This window comes from Perca flavescens, chromosome 12 (genome assembly GCF_004354835.1).
Source record: "Perca flavescens isolate YP-PL-M2 chromosome 12, PFLA_1.0, whole genome shotgun sequence".
Taxonomy (NCBI): domain Eukaryota; kingdom Metazoa; phylum Chordata; class Actinopteri; order Perciformes; family Percidae; genus Perca; species Perca flavescens.
The window spans coordinates 31,434,940-31,449,925 of record NC_041342.1 but is presented as its reverse complement, the minus strand read 5'-3'; the positions used below and the strand labels follow the sequence as shown (position 1 = coordinate 31,449,925).

The 14,986-nt window shown below is 38.5% G+C and overlaps 2 protein-coding genes across 2 annotated transcripts; both read right to left on the bottom strand.

The window, feature by feature from the left end:
• Nucleotides 1-1,193: 1,193 nt before the first annotated feature.
• LOC114566028 (GTPase IMAP family member 7-like) lies at nucleotides 1,194-4,099 on the bottom strand. Its single transcript, XM_028594371.1, has 2 exons — nucleotides 4,058-4,099; nucleotides 1,194-2,904 (listed from the first exon to the last, which is right to left on the bottom strand). The coding sequence occupies exons 1-2, from the start codon at nucleotides 4,097-4,099 to the stop codon at nucleotides 2,239-2,241; spliced, it is 708 nt and encodes a 235-aa protein (XP_028450172.1). The 3' UTR covers nucleotides 1,194-2,238.
• LOC114565664 (GTPase IMAP family member 7) lies at nucleotides 2,870-13,537 on the bottom strand. The gene is made up of 3 exons (XM_028593851.1): nucleotides 13,216-13,537; nucleotides 6,955-7,017; nucleotides 2,870-5,421 (listed from the first exon to the last, which is right to left on the bottom strand). Exons 1-3 carry the CDS (start codon nucleotides 13,265-13,267, stop codon nucleotides 4,517-4,519), a joined length of 1,020 nt encoding a protein of 339 aa, XP_028449652.1. The 5' UTR covers nucleotides 13,268-13,537; the 3' UTR covers nucleotides 2,870-4,516.
• Nucleotides 13,538-14,986: the final 1,449 nt, after the last annotated feature.

Sequence of the window (14,986 nt, the reverse complement as noted above, 5' to 3'; positions counted from 1 at the left end):
TGGAAGTTTATTTTTTACCTGATGCAGTCGACTACATAGAGCCTTGAAAAACTTTTAAGACTTTAAGTTGCCTAGGTAGACTATGTAACAGAAGCACCTACTTTTATATTGCAGACGAGACTGTCCACACAGACATTCACATGCTATCGTAAGGTAATGTAAGTCAATGGAGGCCAGACTGGGTTGATAAACGCACTAAAAAGTGAGTATGCGTCTTGATAACACGCCAATAATGCCAAACGAATTGGCGTGTCACACATATGCCACTTCATGAGATCAGTCTGTGTGCAGACAGAGTGAGTCAGAGAAATGTTCGGGATTTAAGAAACACTTTCTTCAACTAGGAACTGTTGAAGTTGGTTCATTATTTTGAGCTATGACATGCGATACATCTTTAAATAAATATTAATAGTACACAGTACAAACACTATGCACTATTAATGGAAGTTGGGTCCTGAAAGAGTCATTATCAGCACAATGTACTTAAATCAACTTACATCTATTAAAAAGTAGAACTTTAAACTCTAATATAATGCTGGATAATGTAATTTATATTGCATCATATTGTTTGGTGTGTAAAATCTGAATCTGCATTATTGAGTTTAAATTACTAACCCAAGACTAACTTAAGTTTATAACTTAGGCTTTGATTGGCTTATTTTAGATTGAAAGTGTAGACTGCAAAAGAGATACAATATACATGCCCCAATGTCACCTGTGTCATCAGTAGATGATGATTATAAATAGCATACAGTTAGATATTAACTTACCATATTTGCTGAATAGGCTGAATAGGATGAGTAGGCTGAATGGGCTTCCCATGTTTGGATTGTAGAGAGCAGATGTGCTGCTTTAGAGTCAGTACAGAAAGAAGGCTGAGAGTCTGTTTGCGACAATGCTTCTTATATGAAAACTTCATCCAGCAAACCACACCCATAAAACCCCAAAACACTAGTGTTTATGTGCTTAGTTCACAGGCTGCTTTATACATTCATCATGAATTGAATAAAGCAAAGTTTGTCATTTAGCCCCTTTTCCTAGCCCAAAGTTATAGTATACTATAATTTTAAACTAATGTTATTCAAAACAGTGTATATGTCACTTACAGTAGGTCTACACAGTCTAAACACAACACACATGAGACATTGTTTTCAGAAACAGACAAATATAAATTCAAGTGTCACATTTAATTAACAATATACATTTAGTTAGTACATTCAGCAGTCAGCTGCTGCTTTCTCCTTATCATTTTAATCCAGCACAGTTTTGATTTACTGCTTTTTCATTGTTCCTTGTTTTTTCTGTGCTGTAATAGTAAGACAATGATCTAGTTAGAACTTGCAGTTGATTCTTTTTCCCAGAATGAGAGGAATTTGCAAACTGTTTCAGCTGAACCTCTGTTTGTTCACTTCGCTATTTCTTCCCCCTTTTTTCCTCTTTTCACTTTAATGTGTTGTGTTCTTGTTCAACCTTTCAATGACTAAAATGCTTTACACCCTTTATTGTCCAAATGTATTTATATAATCTAGCTTGAATATCCAGTCCTCCTGCATTTTCACTCTCCCTTCTGCTCACTGTAAACGGCAAACCCTGTTCACTCCTCTCATCAGCATTTACAAGAAATGCCACCAGTTCTTTTAAATTGAGAAAAATAAAGTGTGCATATACAGTTTAGCCATCCCTTTGAATTGTAGTTCTTAGTCTCTGTTCACAACATGATGTGAGATGAACATGTGACCTGCAAACCCAGTTAGTAGTTCAACAGATGCTAGTTTTAAAACACAACTGAGATTGATTCTCACCACTTTCAGAGCATCGTTTTCAGCAGCAGCAGGACAATGTTTTCAAAGAAGAAGCTGTAAAAAGCCACTGTTGTTCACTATCTACTCAGCAGCAAAAGCCGACACACACAGTTATAGACTATCTGGTGAACATAGTGGAACATTTATACAGAGAGTTTCATGTAATGCTTTATGTAGAAATGCCATTCTTTTGAAATAGCCAAACTGTCAGTTTCAGTCTTGCCTTTGACCTACATATATAATTTCCTAAATGCCAAATGCATGTTTTGCAAAAGATCAGTGCTATTGTAGATATTATATGTGAGTTTAAATTTGTGATCATAGTTGATTTAAAACCTTAAATTACAGCACCCCCATGTGGCTGATTCTCCAGCTCTTTCAGCATTTTCTCTTTGTTATCTTTAAGGATTTGTTGTTTCTCCTTTTCTATCTCCATCTATGCATCCTGGAACATTTCAGTGGTGTAATGACTTCCTCCGTTCTTCTTTATTATGTTTCTGATCTTGTCAAACAGCTCCCTGACCTGAGAACGGTCCTTCAAGTCATTATTAAAGACGTGGTACTGGCCGTTACATTTGGTCACAAGTTCCTGCAGCTCTTTGCTAGTCTTCAAGAACTCCTCAATAGGTTTCCCTTTGAGCAGGTCACCATGGGTAAAGAGAACCATGCTGTATTTGTCTGCTTCCTCTCCAAAGATTTCCTGAATCCTCTGCACCGTCTTCTTTTCTTCCTCTGTGAATCTGCCCAGTTTGATAACAACCAGGAAGATGTGAGGTCCAGGAGAAGGATAAGCAATGCTCTGAGCAATATTTTTGATGGTTTCCTTTTTCTTAATACTGGTGTCAAAAACACCCTGAGCGTCAATAAGAGAAACCTTTTGTGTTTCCACTTCACCAATGGCCTTAGCGCAGTGTTTAGTCATAGAGTTAGGGGAGAACTCTGATTTAAAATATTCTTCTCCCAGAATGGTGTTTCCTGCGGCGCTCTTTCCAGCTCCGGTCTTCCCCACCATCACAATCCTGATCTCATCATTATTGTATCTCGTTGGTTCTGATGGGAAGGCTGAAAGAAATTGCAAAACTTTTTGAACCAGTTTATACAACTACAACATGGGCAACTCTGACAGTGGGCAGTTGAAGTTTAGTTTTTACCTTACCTAGCTGACTTTATATAGGGCCTTAAACAGAGGCATAGAAATTAAACTCAGTTGACTGTTTATTAGGAACACCTGACACATACTAATACAGTCTAATACAGCAGTACTGCAATAAATCCTCCTTCATGAATGTTATAATGTTTAGGCAAGGGTAGGCCAAACAACAGAAGCACCTCTAAATATAATGCAGAATGAATCACAAAAATGCTGAGAATTTCAGAAAAGTTTTTCAATTCAAGCACTTTCCCCTTTAAAACTGTTGGGATTGGTTCATGTTATGACATACAATCCATATATAAATGTTTGTTTAGATACAAGTTACAACCAACATTATGAATACAGTTTATTGACTTATTGGCATATTTGCTGGCTATTGTTGGTGTTAAGGAGAGAAGATCAGTTTTGTTGCTGAGCTGAAGAAGTCAGTCTGTCTGCTAAGAAACTTCCTTATGTAAAGACATCATGCAAAAACACCACACCTATAAAACACTGCTGACAACAAAGAGTCTTGATGTTTATTGTCAAACTGATTATACGAGTATATGTATGAAATGCTAATGCTAAGAGGCTCCATTAAAGAAAAACAGTAAGTCAGTAAGGGACATTTTAAAATATAATGAAATAAGTAAAGAAAAAAATGAAAGCTGCAATGAAAGGAAAACATAACAATGATAAATATAGTCTCAATGTCTTGTGATATGATGGCATCACATTTTATAAATGTCTGATGTTTAAATATTACATTAGGATATTGTAAAAATATTTTTTACATACAAAATCCAAAATGGCAATGTGGAAGAATAAATGGAATAGAAATGTGAATTTTTGTATTCCGGTCTGCTTTGGTTTAATTAAATATATACTTAAACATTTTACCTTAAAAATAAAACTACACCTTAATGTGAGATTTAATAATTTGATTGTGTTATTGAGAGTTTAAATTAGCAATGACTTTAACATTTTTTGAATAGATTTTAAAGTAATTTCAAAAGCCTCCTTATTTTAGTTTAGGACATATTCTGTCCTTTAATTAATTTCTCTCCAGCTGTATCATTCAGACTTTACAGTTCTTCCAGGCCAGTGGAGGAGGCTACTGTACAAAGTTTGTGTCCTCACAGGAGTGCAGCTCGGTGGCATCCATTTACAGTTATTGTTTCAGTTACATAAAATGAAATAAAATGAATGAAAGAAGTTTGTGTGTAAAAATCTGTTTTCTTTTTATGCTTCTACCTGGTTCTGTGTCACATTAAATGGAAGGAGACCTTCATGTCCTGTATTTAGTATTTTTAACCTCTGACTGATGTCAGTAAAGCATTACTCATTTATTATCAGATTTATTTCATGATCACCATAGAAACATGATCTTTACAAGCTGTGGCACTTCTAAATATGGATCGTTCATCTTGTACAATTATTAACCTGTGGAATTTAGTTGTGTTTATTTGACATTGAAGCACTACACAGGAAAATCAAAAAGGGCTGTGAAGAGAACAGTTTGGTAAAGCTGCTGCTTTTCAGCAAGTCAGAATTTCACCTGCAAACCAGCAAATTTCTTATTTTACCCAAAGAAAAATTTTAAGAAACGTTTTATCAGTTTGATTATTGGATTACTGTTCTCAGCTTCCCTTCTGGCCCGATTTTCCTGCTCTTGTCTATATTTGTTCCTCTCCTCCTCTATTTCTCTCTCACGATCTTCAACTAACTTTTTCATCCTCTCTCTGTCAGCCTCCACTTCCTTTATTTGTTGCTCATACTTTTCCTCTAGTTTCTTCTTCATTTCCTCTTCCTTTTTGCGCATTTGCTCTTCTTTCTCTTTAAGGATTCGTTGTTTCTCCTCTTCTATCTTCCTCTCTGCCTCCTGGAACATTTCAGTGGTGTAATGACTTCCTCCGTTCTTCTTTGTTATATTTCTGATCTTGTTGAGCAGCTCCCTGACCTGAGAACGATCCTTCACCTCATTATTAAAGACGTGGTACTGGCCGTTACATTTGGTCACAAGTTCCTGCAGGTCTTCACTGTCCTTCAAGAACTCCTCAATAGGTTTCCCTTTGAGCAGGTCACCATGGGTAAAGAGAACCATGCTGTACTTGTCTGCATCCTCTCCAAAGATTTCCTGAATCTTCTGCACCGTCTGCTTTTCTTCCTCTGTGAATCTGCCCAGTCTGATGACGACCAGGAAGATGTGAGGTCCAGGAGAAGCATAAGCAATGCTCTGGGCAATATCTTTACTGGTTTTATTATAATCAATCCTTGTGTCGAACAGACCCGGAGTGTCAATAACAGCAACCTTTTGTCCATCCACTTCACCAGAGGCCTTAGCACAGTGTTCAGTCAAAGATTTAGGGGAGAACTCTGATTTAAAGTTCTGTTCTCCCAGAATGGTGTTTCCTGTAGCGCTCTTCCCAACTCCGGTCTTTCCCACCAACACAATCCTGATCTCCTCATTATTGTATCTGGTCAGTTCTGATGGTAGAAAAACAAATTTCTAAATGTTTTCATATTCAACAGATTATACATGAGCAACTCTGACAGTGGACAGTTGCAGTTTATTTTTTACCTGATACAGTCATCCACATAGAGCCTTGAAAAACTTTTAAGACTGTAAGTTGCCTAGGTAGACTATGTAACAGAAGCACCTACTTTTATAATGCAGACAAGAAACATGCCCTGAGGCCATTTGTTAGCAGCAGTTATGAGTCATATTTACATTTCTAGTGACCATAATTATGAGCAAAGAAGACGGGAATAAATATGGAAGTGTCAATTTGTTGTTTTTAAGATGATTTTTGGGGCATTTTTAGGCTTAAGACAGCAAAGTGGAGAAAGGGGGACCGAAATCCAGCAAAGGGCCGCAGGTCAGAATCGAACCTGCGGCCGCTGTGGCAAGGACTGACCCTCTGTACATGGGGCGAACGCTTAACCAGGTGAGTTAGTAGTAGTTGTGATGCCTGACAATAACCAAGTACTTTTCATTGCCTAAACATAAACAAGCTGCCACTAGCTCACATTAAAGACGTGTTTAAAATCGTGACCTTTATGTTCAAAACCCTAACCCTAGCCCGAGCCACGTTCTCTGGTTTAGACATGAGGTCATCGCTAGGGGCGCAAATTTTTTGAAACATTCCTGTGTGCCGTTTTTTGATGGTAGGATCATACGACCAGTGTTGGGAAAGTTCACTTTCTACATGAACTATTTCAAAGTTTAGTTCACAAATTTTAAAATGAACTAGTTCAGTTCATAGTTCATACTTCAAAATTTTGAACTAAGTTCGTTCCAAAAATGAACTAGTTCATTGTTCTTTTTTTTCCATATGTTGCTTCAGTTCAGTTTCAGGTTTGCTGTGGATGTGACTGAAGTGCGGATTTTCGTTTTGAAAGGCGGCGGGCAAAGTTTGCACAGAAATGTACGATTTTTCCCATCCTCACCGAACTTGTCATAAAACTGGTTTAAATGATCATACGAAGCCCCCACGCTGCTTTTTGTTTTGATGACGCATGCGGCGGTGCGACACTGGTGACTGGTGTTGCAAAAATGAGTGTTTTTTCCGCTACAATTTTAGGCCTGTTTACGGTGTGTTTTAGCTGGGTTTTCGCCTGGAAGGCTCTATAGAAATCTGGCACCCTATTAGACGAAGTTAACCCGAGAGAGCGTGCTGTTCACAGCAGAACTCGTTCCAGAATGAACGAGTTCACAGTAATGTTCATCAGGCAGTAATACGGTACGTTCAGTTCACGTTCACCCAAAATGTGAACGAGTTCATGAACTATCTTTCAATGAACGCGTTCAGGCACAGCACTGCAAACAACCCATATCGTCGTATGGTGTGGAGGACTTGTGCAGACAGAGTGAGTCAGAGAAATGCTCGGGATTTAAGAAACATTCTCTTCAACTAAGAACTGTTGAAGTTGGTTCATTACTTTGAGCTATGACATGCGATACATCTTTGAATAAATATTGAGATACATGCTGCAACGTTATGAATACAGTTGACTTACCATTTTCGGCATATTTGCAGTCATTATTTGGGTTCTGGAGAGAAGAGCAGGTCTGCTGCTGAGCTGAAGAATTGAAGTAAAGTCAGTTTTTCTGCAACAACACTTCCTGATATGAAGACATTAAATCATCTATAAAACAATGGTGCTGTTAGAGTGAATTGAAAATTGTTTCTTTTAATTTTGCTACAGTGGAATGTTTCACAGGTTAGATTTGAATACATGTTTTTAATGTTTTCATGTATTTAATCTAATTTGAGCCGGAACACGCCGGAAGATGTTCCGGCACCTCCGACGTTGGATCCGGAACCTTTTTTATTTTATTATCACCTCCCTTGTCGCTATGAAAAATTAATCGCCTAAATGAAAAAAATAAAATGTTATCTGTCTTGCTACTCTTTATTCCCCATTGAAGTTCCACAAAAATCTTGTGTTTGCATTTTTCATACATTTTGAGAAGAATGTTCACCCCCTCTGCGCTCCGGGACCTCCCACTTTACAAATTAAGCACTGTATTTACTGTAATTCTATTAAAGTAAGGAATCTCTGTCTGTGGGTATGTCCATTTGCCATCTGTCATTTGAATATCTGGAACCGTTCGTCCGATCTACTTCTCATTAAATAGTTGAAGTTCTTGGTACCCAGTGCAGTGAATTTGGGTCAATTTGTAAACAGGATACGTTCATTATTAATATACTGTGACTAAAACAAAACTGAACCGACCCCCATGAGATCCTGGTTAAAGACAGCTGGGGTGTATTTAGAGGGCAGGTTGGTCAAGACAATATCAATGAGGGTGCCCTAGATTTTAGGTTGTATTTCGTAGGTTCATTCATAATTTGTGTGAGGTTGAGGGCATCAAGCTTAGCAAGTAGAGTGGCTGGGATGTGGAGCATATCCCGGTTTATATCTCCTAAAAATAAAAATTCTGCAGTTAGATGGGCTGATTAGTTTGTAAATGGTGTCCAGGGCACTGCTTGGGGCTGAGGGGGGTCTGTAACAAGCAGCAAAAGTTATAGCCTTATTTCTAGAGAATTGGATTTTTAAAAGTAGAAGCTCAAATTGTTTAGGTACAGACCTGGATAGGATCACTGAGCTCTGTAAGCTCTCTCTACAGTATATTGCAACACCTCCCCCTTTAGCGGTTCTATCTTGACGGAAAATGTTATAGTTAGGGATTGTTATTTCTGAGTTATTGGTGGATTTCCTAAGCCAGGATTCAGTCACGGCTAGAATATCAGGGTTGAAATCAGTTGCAGAAAGGTGCTAGGTCCTGGATTTTGCTCTATATCTCCTGAGGACCAGAGGAGAAGTAGGAGAAGTATGTGGCCCTTAGCTTTAAAAACTGGTCATTAAGTCAGATTAGTGGAGTGAAATAAAGTTATGGGCTTATGGCCGTGGTGAATGTTATCCGTCCCGTTGTGCATGAAGAAGATAAACAGCAGCTAGTTAGCTAGCTGGCTAGCCAGATAGTGGTCGGAAGAGCCGGGAGATCAGATTCCTCACCGTGCAGTGGACGATTACAGTAAGACGTGCACAGCAAAATACCAGATGGAAGTTTGCGCAGAAATGGATACCGGTAGCCTTACAAGCCAGACCCTCATCAAGATGTTGGGTCATCAAGAGTCTGTTCCCAGCAGCTGCAGCCATAAGCCCGCCCACCGACTCTATACACAATGTGATTGGCCTGACCAGATTTTGTTTTTTCCAGCTCGCAAGGCAACGGAGAGTTCCTAGACCCCCCTGGCTGCAAATTAAATTTGCTGCCGCTAGGGTGCGTCTAGATTTCTAGGCTAGGATACCAGGATAGACGAGAGAGATGTGTTGATATGCAGTGAATCAACTGTAATACCTAACGTGACCAGCAGAGGGAACTAGCTATGACCATGGTGTATGTTGGTGGTAAAACAGACGAGGAAGAGTGGGTACAAGCTAGGTTTTTGTGATGATGTAAGTGAATTAGCCCAACAGCACGCAAAGACGTTTAATGAATGGAATGCCACGGCATGACAGTGCCTAGGTAGCTGTAGTCAAAAATAACATGAAAAAGCATACAACACAAAAAATGTGGTTGAAGATGCAGCAGCATACTCCTGCAAACGTTGTGGTAGCAGACATGAGCCCCGGCAGTGCCCTGTCTATGGCAAAAGATGCTCGAATTGCAATGGAAAAAAACATTTTGCAAGACAATGCATGTCAAAGGACAAGCCCAAGTCAGTGAGGCTAGTTGAAGATACTGACCTAGTGATACTTTATTTGTCGGCATGGTGTCATGTGACAATGTAAAAAACGATGCCATAGAGGAAAAGGCTAGGCACTTAGAAAATGAAGATACATGGATTGTGTCATTGCCGATTAATGGAGCTTTAGTTGCGCTTAGGATTGACACAGGCGCACAAGCAAACTTGATCAGCATGACTGAAATTAAGGCCATGAAAGAAAAGCCTAAAATAATCAAGAAAACAGTACCACTGAAAGACTACAACAGAAAAGACATAGAAAGCAAAGGTCAGTGCAGACTGAAAGCTACAATGTACTGTTCTCTGTTGTATCTGAGGGCCGGGAGTCACTGCTCAGTGATGTCTCCTCAGGTATAGATTCCTGAGAATGCTGTTTGGCATAATCTCAGCATCTGAAGTATATCATTGAGCAATGGACAATATGCTAGAGGGCCTGGAAGGGGTCCGTTGGTATGTAGATGATGTGGTAATCTGGGGCTCCACTCTACTAGAGCACAATGAAAGACTGACTAAAGTGCTCCAAAGGGTGCATGAGAATGGACTAAAGTTAAACCGCGCCAAATGCCAAATCGGTGTGCAAGAAATAACATTCCTTGGAGACAAGTATTCTTCTCAAGGGATAGAGCCAGATGAAAGGAAAATAAAAGCCGTTTTAGGCATGCCGCGCCCCACAGACAAGAAAGGTGTTGTCAGAATAATGGCAATGATCAACTTTATTGGAAAGTTCATACCCAACCTATCAGTGAAAACATCAGCACTGAGAGAACTTCTCCATGACTCCAATGAGTTCAAGTGGACATCGAGAAATGAGCGAGAATGGAATGCTCTAAAGATCACACTGACAAATGCACCCGTGCTGGCGTATTATGAGCCCAACAAGGGATTTTCAACAGATGCGTCGAACGACGGACTCTGAGCGGTCTTGTTACAGGCAGAAGGAGACAGCTGGAAGCGAGTGGCTTACGTTTCTAGGTCCACTGAAACAAGATACGCTCAGATTGAGAAGGAATGTCTTGGATTAGTTTATGGACTACAGATCTTTCATTGCTATGTCTATGGGCTTCCTACATTCACAGTTGAGACGGATCATCGTCCTCTTGTGTCAATCATCAAGAAACGTCTCAATGAGATGTCACCAAGGATTCAGGGGCTCATCATGAAACTGAAAACGTATGATTTTGAGCTTATGTACACACCAGGCAAGCATTTAGCGCTGGCAGATGCGCTATCACAAGCGCCAGAGATGAGTACTGCATGCTCCACTGAAAAAGAGATTGAGAATCATGTGAACATGATCATTGAGTCTCTACCTGTGTCTCACGTTAAAGCAAAAGAGATTAATGAAGAAACAGTCAAAGACAAGGAGCTACAAACAGTGATGGAAAACATTCACAGTGGCTGGCCCAAGGGGTCCTGTCCGAAGTATTATCACATTAGATCAGAGCTAAGTGTGGCAAATGGACGGTTATTGAGAGACTGTAGAATTGTCAATCCACACAGCCTTAGGCCAGAGATACTTCATAAGCTAGACAAGGGACACCTTGGCATTGAGAAATGCAAAAGAAGAGCCAGAATCAACAAGGAAATTGAAAACATGATAGGAAAATGTGAGACATGTAACAAGTACCAGAGCAAACAGGCAAGGGAGCCTATGTTGGTCCAAGATCTTCCCACTGCTCCTTATAGAAAGTTGGAACGGACTTGTTTCACTGTAATGGCAAAGACTACCTGCTAGTGATAGATTACTAATCAAACTTTCCTGAAATTGCTCTGCTCACAAGTGCAACTTCCAACAGTGTCATTACTCATGTAAAGTCCATTTTGCCCTGCACAGGATACCGAAGACTCTAGTGAGTGACACTGGTCCTTGCTATAACAGCAAGGAATGGCAACAGTTTGCTAGACAATATGGATTTCACCATTTCACTTCAAGTCCACTGTATGCACAGGCAAATGGCAAAGCTGAAAAGGGAGTGCATATCATCAAACAGCTTCTCAAAAAGGCTACAGACAGCAAGTCGGATCCTTATTTAGCTCTACTAAGCTACAGAACGGCCCGCTTGAATGTGGTTTATCACCAGCAGAACTGTTGATAGATTGCAAGTTACGCACAACCCTACCTTGCTATACAGACATCAAAGAGAATGCAGAGACACAGACAAAACTGGAGAATATGAAATTGAAACAAAAACAGCGTTATGACAAGTCAACCAAAACCCTCAGACCACTTGCCAAAGATGATGTGGTGCGTATCCAAGACCCGGATGCGTGGAACCGAAAAGCTACTGTTCTCCAGGAGGTCGGAATGAGATCATATGAAGTAAGGCCTGAGGAGGGTCACGTGCTCAGAAAGAACCGTTGCAACCTTCTCAGAACCAGAGACTTTCAGAGAAACAGAATGTGAAGATGAAGATGGAAATGCTTCTGTGTCACATGCAGAAACAGTGCCAGACCTGAAATCAGAAGGACGTGTGCATGTGGACAAAAGTGATGGCCACTCAGGGTACAGCTGGGCGATATGTAGAAAATCAAATATCACAATATTTTTGACCAAATATCTCGATATCGATACCGCAACGATATTGTAGTGTTGACTATTGGTGCTTTCACAAAATATTTACACAATGAGATTTTTGATAAATAATCATCAGTAATGTGGATATAATGACTAAGTGGATAAAGGCAAATAATAGAACAGTTACAACAGTCTGGTAAGTTCAGAAAAAGACATCACTTTACTGTAATACAGTCTTTAAAACCAGGAAAAGACAACACTTATGCCATATTACAATATTAAGATATCCAAAATCTAAGACGATATCTAGTCTCATATCACGATGTCGATATAATATCGATATATTGCCCAGCTCTAACTCAAGGTCACCTGTCTTTAGGAGATCTGAGCGTCAAGTCAAAAGACCAGTCAGACTTGATCTGTGAATCTATGGACTGAATATGTGATGTTCTTTTTTTTGTGTGTTTTAAAAAAAATAAAAAAAATCGAAAGTGAGATGTATAACTGGTGATCTTTAAAGTTCATTTTGTTCAAAAAGAGTGTTTGGTATTATTGTTAAAAAAAATTATATATATATATATATATATATATATATATATATATATATATATATATATATATATATGTACTGTATATATATGTACTGTATATATATATATATATATATATATATATATATATATATATATATATATATATACACACACACACACACACACACACACACACACACACATACATATATACATATATACAGTACAGGCCAAAAGTTTGGACACACCTTCTCATTCAATGTGTTTCTTTATTTTCATGACTATTTACATTGTAGATTCTCACTGAAGGCATCAAAACTATGAATGAACAAATATATATATATATATATATATATATATATATATATATATATATATATATGTGTGTGTGTGTGTGTAAAAGTTGTAAGGAGAAAGATGTGAATGTATTGTTCACGATCCCTGTGTCATTTACATATGTTAAGACATGTTTTATTCACAGCTTCAAAGAAATGGGAATGTGTTGATATGCAATGAAACAACTGTAATACCTAATGTGACCAGCAGAGGGAACTAGCTAGTTATATGACCATGGTGTATGTTGGTGGTAAAACAGATGAGGAAGAGTGGCTACAAGCTAGGTTTTTGTGATTATGTTTGGTGTACGTTAAAGTTTGAGCACAAGCTCATTTTGGATTAAAAACTAAGTCTCATCTTTAAGACTCAAACAACACAAGAAATAGACAGAAATAAGTAAATCCAGTGACGCGGCGAACCAAGTCCGGAGTAAATGTTATCTGCCTGAGGACAAGGAAGTAGTTGCTAGCAGAAGCTAGTTAGCTAGCTATCCATGTGGTGGTCGGAGGCCCCGGGAAATGTTACAAAAAGTCCTAAAAATAGTAAATCCGTCCAGCAGACGTTGCAGTAAGGCATGCGCAGCAATATGCCGGATTGGAAGTTTGCACTATAAATAGCATACAGTTGGATATTAACTTACCATATTTGATGAATAAGCTGAATAGGATGAGTAGGCTGAATAGGCTTTCCATGTTTGGATTGTAGGGAGCAGATGTGCCGCGCTGTACAGAAAGAAGGCCTATTCTTCTTGTTTGTTTTTTGGCAGATTACTATTGTTATAGTATACCGCCACCAACTGTACAGGAGTGTGTAATACTTAAAAAATAAACTCTTATAATTCTTTTCATCATACCAGTATTATTAAGAAGAATAAATAAAGTTCTATTAAGACCCTTGTCATAGGCCTACTCTTTTCTTCAACTGTATCGTGTATTGATTTCTCTCCTTCCATTTCCTGCCAGTTTAGGCTGAGTCTGTTTGCGACAATGCTTCTTATATGAAAACTTCATCCAGCAAACCACACCCATAAAACCCCAAAACACTAGTGTTTATGTGCTTAGTTCACAGGCTGCTTTATACATTTATCATAAATTGACAGCAAAGTTTGTCATTTAGCCCCCTTTCCTAGCCCAAAGTTATAGTATACTATAATTTTGCTTATGTACTGTATGAATTTTAAACAAACATTATTCAAAACAGTGTACATGTCACTTACAGTAGGTCCACAGTCTAAACACAACACACAACTTGAGACATTGTTTCCAGAAACAAATACAAATTCAAGTGACACATTTAATTAACAATATACATTTAGTTAGTACATTCAGCAGTCAGCTGCTGCTTTATCCTTATCATTTTAATCCAGCACAGTTTCAATATGCACTACTGCTTTTTCATTGTTCCATTGTTGTTTTTTCTGTGCTGTAATAGTAAGACAATGATCTATCTACTCAGCAGGAAAAGCCAACACACACAGTTAGACTACCTGGTGAACATAGTGGAACATTTATACAGATAGTTCCATGTAGTTTTCATTTTAATGATTTATGTAGAAATGCCATTCTTTTGAAATAGCCAGTCAGTTTCAGCCTGCCTTTGACCTGCATATATAATTTCCTAAATGCCAAATGCATGTTTTGCAAAAGATCAGTGTTGTCTTAGATATTATATGTGAGTTTAAATTTGTGATCATAGTTGATTTAAAACCTTAAATTACAGCACCCCCATGTGGCTGATAAACAGGTGAAAGAAGACAGACTCTTGCATTCATCATTCTTACTCAAGAAAAGAAAAATCCAATGTAAAAATATTTATAGGTTACAGAATGTCTCCCATAAGTGTTATATTATAATTTGATTATTATTACTGATGCAACTGCGTGAGTAAATATACTCAGTTACATATTGTCACTGCTAATACATGTAAAAAAAAATTTAAGATTATCTTTTAAGCATTTTAGGCCTTTATTTTTATAGGACAGCTGAATAAATGAAAGGGGAGAGAGAGGGGGAATGACATGCAGCAAAGGGCCGAAGTTGAACCCGCGGCTGCTGCGTTGAGGAGTAAACCTCTATATATGGGCACCTGGCAGAGCGTGCGCCCATATATAGAGGTTCAGTCCTTGATGCAGCAGCCTCGGGTTCGAGTTTTTTATTTTTGTAATTTTTAAGAAATTTAGTTCACATTGCCAGAGAAAAAATGCACACACACATACACAATGTATTCCCTAGGATCTATACTAATACTAGACATATTCTAACTTCTGCCTAGCCCTAACCCTGACCTTAAATCAAGTCCTAACACTATATTTTAATAATTTACTTTGTGGGGACTTTAAATTGTCCCCACAAAGGTTGGCAAGTCCCTACATGTGACTGTGTAAATGTGTGTCCCCACAACAGCAGCAATAC